The 7,238-nt window shown below is 41.7% G+C and overlaps 1 protein-coding gene across 1 annotated transcript; it reads right to left on the minus strand.

The window, feature by feature from the left end:
* Positions 1 to 4,000: 4,000 nt before the first annotated feature.
* LOC111977649 (B-cell receptor CD22-like) lies at positions 4,001 to 6,564 on the minus strand. The gene has a single exon (XM_024007186.2). The coding sequence runs from the start codon at positions 6,355 to 6,357 to the stop codon at positions 4,891 to 4,893; it is 1,467 nt and encodes a 488-aa protein (XP_023862954.1). The 5' UTR covers positions 6,358 to 6,564; the 3' UTR covers positions 4,001 to 4,890.
* Between the last annotated feature and the right edge of the window lie 674 nt (positions 6,565 to 7,238).

The raw sequence follows: 7,238 nt of genomic DNA on the forward strand, positions 1-7,238 counted from the left end.
CAATTCCTGTCTCTTATACACATCTAGATGTGTATAAGAGACAGCACACACACACACACACACACACACACACACACACACATATTGGTTAGAGCTCAGAACAAATACAATTCCTAGAATAGGGGCAGAGGTTCTGTTGATCATAAATCAACTGACAATTCAAGTGCAATGTACTGTATAATACCTATGTAAAATAGGAGTCATTTTGAAAAGAGTGGGTGTAGGGAGGAGGTTTCAGGTTGAATAATTTAACTGCAGCTCAAAATGGATGACCTCCAGTACAGGGTACCTTCCTACCTGGGACTGGACCCCTCTATGTGAGAGAGTGAGAGTGCATCGGAGAGTGGATGACCTCCAGTACAGGGTACCTTCCTAACTGGGACTGGACCCCTCTGTGTGCAATCGGAGAGGGATGACTCAGTCAGGTACCTTCCTAACTGGGACTGACCCCTCTGTGTGCATCAGAGAGTGGATGACCTCCAGTACAGGGTACCTTCCTAACTGGGACTGGACCCCTCTGTGTGCATCGGAGAGGGCAAATGGGTGCCTTTTCATCCCTTTGATATTTGAAGTAGAAATTGTGCACCAATATTGCATTTTAAAAGCCTGTTATATTAAATGAAGTGCCCTTTACTATAGACCACATTAATAATTCAATACATCAGATTTTTAATATGAATAAAGACTTGATAAAGTGCAAATTCAGCACTTTGACATGTCCCTCCATCAACCCTGTGTCACCTTTAGGAAGATGTGAACCCACTTAACCCCAACATTTCTCCAAGTTTCACCATCATTGTAAAACCCTAGTTATTTTGTTGTTTTGACAAAGTCATTTCTGAAGACTATTATTTTTTTCATGTGATTAGTGATTCATTTATTTTATGTGATTAGTGTCCCTCATTTTAAGGTCAACCCTGTTACATGAACTGAATTCTCATTTTAATTTGGTGAAACTTTTCCTTTTTAAATAAAATAAAAATAAACATTGAACATCTAATAGTCAAATCCTAGTGTAAAAGCAGGTGAGCTGGTTCTACTCTTTTTGGACATTTTCTGGTGTTTTGTGGTGGAAAACTGAGTGGGTCGAGCAGAACACGTCAACCCTGTTACCCATAGATAGACAGGCTAGAAATGTTTTAACAATTTCCTTTTTTTTGTGAAGCTTACATTTAATTGCAACTCCCTGTTGTGCACAACTCCCTGTCCATTCCATGAAATCGTCAACCCTGTTATGGTCAACCCTGTTATTATATTTGGCACTTAATCGGCACTTACTATAGAATTTTTTTAATTTAACCTCTTGAGATGGGAAAATGTGTTTTTAATTAAGTGGAGCATGTGATCTTTATGATAGAATGTTAAAATTAGGTGAAAACATATTTTTTTTGGAACAGGGAACAGGGATTCCCGACTGAACTGAAGGGTTAGTTCCACGGGTGAAAATGGTCAAATCAGCAAAAAATGCTCTCATATTTAAAGGCAAGATAAAATATTTAGAAGAAAAACCATGGCCTGCTCGGGGAATCTCAGATGAGTCTTTATTTCAGGCTGTAGCAACAGAACGATGTTTACACTACCTCTGTGATCTAATAGGCTCAGGATATACAGTAACTGGGCGGGCTGAGCTGGATTTCTCTAGTGGTAGTGGGCGGGACTCTATCTCTCTCTGATAGTGATATCACGATGTTAACATGCATTCAATATATGACATGCAGGAATAACGGTCAGGACCTATGCCGAATGGACAAGGTGGTTGTGCAGCATAGTGTTAAAGCTCACCCTTCTCTTTCAAACACCTCTCTTTGATTGATTTAGCAATACATCTCCATTCCTATAGTGCAACAAAAACCTCCCACTCTTCCCTTTCAGATGTCCTATTCTACTCAAAGTCTATGAGGGGGAGCCAGGAAGTTGAAGAGGAAACAAGGCAGAATGAGGAGGTTGAAAGTCAAAAGACAGCACTATAAGAAGAGACAGCTAGGGGTTAACGAAGAGATGCGAATAGTTCAAGAAAGAGAGGCAAAGAGAGGGAAGGTTTTAGTTATACAAATGGAGAGAGAGAAGAAAGAGACTACAGCCTGTGCTAAGAGAGAGAGAGAGAGAGAAGAGAGAGAGGAGAGAGAGACGAGAGAGAGAGAGAGAGAGAGAGAGAGAGAGAAGAGAGAGAGAGAAAAGAGAAGAGAGAGAGAGAGAGAGAGGGGTGAGAGAGAGAGAGAGAGAGAGAGAGAGAGAGAGAGAGAAAGAGAGAGAAAGAAAGAGAGAGAAAGAAAGAGAGAGAAAGAAAGAAAGAAAGAAAGAAAGAAAGAAAGAGACTACTGACAAGGCAGTAAGATTAAATCCTTACTGGCAGGCTCTGTCTCCAAAATGAGATTGATTTCAAATGGCCCACAGTTCAGTCTCTGCAGACTCTGATAATCTATAATGAGATTCACTATATATCACACAGTTGTTCACACATCACATTAAATCATGTTATTCTTTCCATATCAATGTATTAATTCCGAGGGTCATGGAGAAGTTCCATTCCATTCTCTTTCATACGGATAAGGGGGAGGCAAGGCTATATCATCAGTTTCTCTGAGCTAAAGAACCAATTAAATGACTCAGCTACTTGGTGACAATCAGGTAAATAGAATGTGGTGCCTTTAAAGTGATGAAAATAGCGGAATAACTCTCCTCTTTCTTGGGCTTTCTAGCTTAGTTGGTCCTCTCCTCTCCCCCTGTTCTATCTACATTCCCCATCATTTCTCTGTGAAATACCAAACTAGTGTGCAAGGATCAGTTGGCTTCCCAAGTGTGTGTGAGTGTGTATGTGTGAGTGTACGTGAGTGTATGTACTGTATGTGCAGGCATGGCCAGATGGTTCCCAAGGTTAAGTGGCAGTCCAATCCATCAGCTGACTCATTTTCCCAGAGCGCAGTTTTTTTCAGTGTGTGTTAAAGTGGTGAGTGAGAGTGGCCTACTGGCCTTGTATTCCAGCTCATTCCTCACTCTAATCCTGAATAATCTCCACCGCAGCGCAGGTGACCAGGGCTAAAATGAGGTTAAATTACTCTTACCTTCTCACTCTCTCTACAGCACTTTATCTTTCTCTCTCCTCTCTCTTATGATGTGTGGATCCCACTTTCTTGCCGATGTCCTAAGTCTATTGTGTGTGCGAGTGTTTTACCGTGTGTTCACTAAGCCCCTGGCAGTCTCATAGGGAGGTGACCCCCTGGCAGTCTCATAGGGAGGTGACACCCTGGCACACACATCAGCACCTGGCGTTTAGTGAGTGCATGGCACCAGTATGCGCATTGAGAGACAGAATACATGTGTCTTCCCCTATACTCTTAGAAAAAAAGGTGCTATCTACAACCTATAAGGGTTCTTCGGTTGTTCCCATAAGATAACCCTTTGAAGAACCCTTTTTGTTTCAAGGTAGAACCCTTTTTGAGTTCCATGTAGAACACTTTCCACAGAAGAACCCAGAAGAACCAAAAATGGTTCTACCTGGAACCAAAAAGGGATCTCCTACGGGGACAGCCGAAGAACCCTTTTGGAACCCTTTTTTCTAAGAGTGTACCCTCACTGTGTGTGTGTGTGTGTGTGTGTTCCTCTCCCCTCTCTCTGGTATTTATAGCACATTTCAGGACTGGCTTCAGGAAAAATGTAGGCCATGCAGGAAAAGCTGTTGCATTGTATTGTGATAGACGACCAATTAGCTTCTGTATTGGGAGGTGTGTGTGTTGTGTGTGTGGACGTGTTTAACTATTCTTGTGGGGACCAGAAGTCCCCACAAGAATAGTAAACTAACAAAAATTTGACCAACTGGGGACATTTTGTTAGTCCCCACAAGGTCAAATGCTATTTCTAGGGGGTTTAACCCTAACCCCAATCTTAACCCCAAAACCTTAACCCTAACCCTAGCTCCTAACCCTAACCCTTAATGTAATTATAACCTTAACGGTTAGAGTTAGCATACTAGTATGCTAATAAACCAGGGGTCAAAAAAACTAATATATTGTCATACAGCAAACATTTAATGAATTTAATTTACTTAAATCTTAGTATTATATTAACAATACAGACAGTTTTGAACGATTGCTGATATATTCCTATGTATCTTTGCTTTCAGAATAGCTGTTTTTATTGCTATATCTACAAGCGTCTATTTTGTAATAATCAATCCATGATTAAAGAGAATTACCATGAGCATGAGCAGTAATTGAAGTGGCAATTACTAAATGGCATATTTTCATATATTTCCCTCACTGTAAAGAATAGGAAAACTTGCATGTGATATGATTATGTTTCTTTCAACCTCATCTTGTGTAGTAAGCAACAATCAACTCTAAAAACCAAATAATATAACACCATTTACATTTGCAGTAGCCAATGCCAATAGCAATCATATTCACCTTCAGCATAAACTCTAACGTTAAAGCTCAATGTGTGGGAAACATCCCAGACAGGTCAATGTGATAGCAGGACAAAAAAAGGTGCAAGGTGTATTTTTGGGTTGGTGCCGTAGGTCTTCAGGCTCTATGGTGATTCTCTCTTCGGGATAGAATCGTAGATCGAGAGGCGAGGGTCTCTCTGAAGGGCTGTGTAGGTGTCATCCTGTATGTCATCGTACTCATCAATGTCACCCTGTATGTCATCATACTCATCAGGGTGAGCGTAGAGATGATCTACGCTCTCCTTCTCACTCACATCGGAGTTCGAGGCATCATTACTGACATAATGGACTCTCGGTGTATCAGCTCTTTCTCCACGGTTTCTCTGTTTCAGTGTGTAGTAGCCGAGAAGGAGAAGAGTTCCAGCAGTCAGAACAGCCACAACCCACAGTACAGGAGTCAAGACATTCACTAGTCTATCATCTGTGGTCAGGTCCCAGGTAGAGTTCTAAGCTCCAATCTCATTCTTAGCCTCACAGAAGTACTGGTCAATGTACCCAAGACTGACACTGGGGATGGTGTAACTTTCTGTTTCACCCTGTAAGACGCTCACTTTAGTTCCGTTCTTTTTGTACCAGGTGTATTTCTCCATTGGTGGGTTGGCATCGCTGCTACAGGTCAGAGTCACTGAACTGTCTTCCACTATTTTATTCTGATCTGTGCTGACCGTCACAGTGGTGGACCTTGGAGGATATCTCACAATGAGTGTAGCTGCAAGGGAGTGCTGATTCTCGAGGCCAACCAATACACAGGAGTAGCTGCCTGCATCCTCACTGCTGACTGGGTCAAGGTACAAGCCCCAGTGTCTGTTAGGGCTAGGTAGGCGAAGTTTGTCCTTGTAGAAGATGTAGTCAGTAGAGTTTTGCTTCAGAATGCAGGACGTAGAGCACGAGATCCAGACTTTCTCTCCCTCTATGACGATGTCAGGTATAACATTTACAAATACATCTGTGACAGACAGAGTGACCTGAAATGGGTCATTGTAGCTCCCCTGTTGTGTTTTGAATCTGAAACTGTAGTTGGCTGAGTCTCTCTCTCTGAGCTCTGTGATTCTCAGGGTGCAGTCAGTCTTCTTATCTCCACGGTACTGCACACTATCTCCATACTCCAAGTCTTCACGCTTCCCTTTAGCATCCACCGTTTTTGACCAGAGAGTCTCTGTGATGGTCTGACCACTGGGGTATGTGTAAGTGCAAGGCAGGTCCACAGATGACCCGGTTATGGCGCAGATTGTCTTCTTTGCGTATTTCACATCCCAACAGTTATCCAGGAGACAAAGTGAAGGAGAACGGAGATCATTTACAGCACAGGAGTAACTGCCAGAAACCGTAATGGTGAATGGGTCTAGGTACAGGTTGGTCTTTAGGGTCTTTGGGTTGGTTAGTTGTCGTCCATTCTTATACCAGATGTAAGTAAGGTTGGGGTTGTTACTCAGGGTACACATGGTACTGCAGGTCAGTGTTAGTTTTTGTCCCTCTTTCACAGTGTCCGGATTCTTAATCACCTTCAGACCTGTGACAAAAACAGTTGTTCCAGATTCGCTGTTCTTCCATCCCGAGTTCTGTGTGTTAACTCTCAACTTATACTCAGCAGAGTCACTTGGTCTCAAATCTATGATCGTAGTAGTTAGGGAATATTGACTGAAACCCCCAACAGCAGCACGTAACAAACGACCATAATACTCTGGGTCTTCACTCAGATCCTCCGGAATAGTTGTGTCCTTCCATTTCTTCCTGTTGTCGTTGTTAAACCAGTAGACTTCTTTTATTTCACGTCTGGTATCCTGGATTGTGAAACCGCAAGACAATTCTACAGACGATCCTTCTAAGGCGCAAACATTCTTCTTTCTACAAAATAAAACTGCCACATCTTCAGCCAGTAGAACTGGTATAAAGAGGAGAAGTCCTGCAAACATACTTCCTGCCAAACGTCCACAGATACCTAAACGTTTTGGCGGTGCAGTTGAACTAAGTTCAAGTGTGAGGCAGGTAATGTTCTTTTTGAATACTTATTGGAGGCAGAGTGAACTGTAACTTCCTTCCCTTAAATGATAAAGTCATATCATGCTTCCTTACATGGTGAAGAGAAATTGAGAAATGCATCTTACATTCATTTTCTCAGAACTTTGATGAAACGATCAAAATGAGGATAAGATAAAGAGTACGGACTTGTTGAACATTCTTAATACTGTTGAACTTAATACTGTTGAACACTTAATGCTGTTGAACTTAATACTGTTGAACTTAATACTGTTGAACACTTAATACTGTTGAACACTTAATACTGTTGAACACTTAATACTGTTGAACTTAATACTGTTGAAAACAAACATCGACCCACGCGCAGTGTGTAACACAAAACACACAAACTAAACAACACACACCACAACACGCACACACACAAGTTGGTCAAGCTGAGTCCATATCCAACAACCAAATTCCACTGTGGGAAACACAAATATAACAAATTACCATAAAGTAATCCACAGGTGGGGAATTGCCGGTTTTACATCAAACGTTTCCAAAGTGGCTCCAATCTGAGTCCCTGAAAGCCATACACTACCTTGTGAGAGCTTTGGGAGCCTTTAAAGTCCTCTATATCACCTCCATCTGCACGACCAGTCGTGTCTAACACACAAGTAGCTAGATTAACTAATTATTCAGTATAATTTATGTTCCTTGGAAATACAAGAAAGCAGATTCAGAGGTTCACATACATCTATGTTCAGAAAATCTATTAAGGCAATTGTAAGCTGATGGAGATGAGCAATACAAACAGAATTAAGCATTGGTGCAA

The sequence above is a fragment of the Salvelinus sp. IW2-2015 genome, linkage group LG18 (genome assembly GCF_002910315.2).
Source record: "Salvelinus sp. IW2-2015 linkage group LG18, ASM291031v2, whole genome shotgun sequence".
NCBI classification, from domain to species: Eukaryota; Metazoa; Chordata; class Actinopteri; order Salmoniformes; family Salmonidae; genus Salvelinus; species Salvelinus sp. IW2-2015.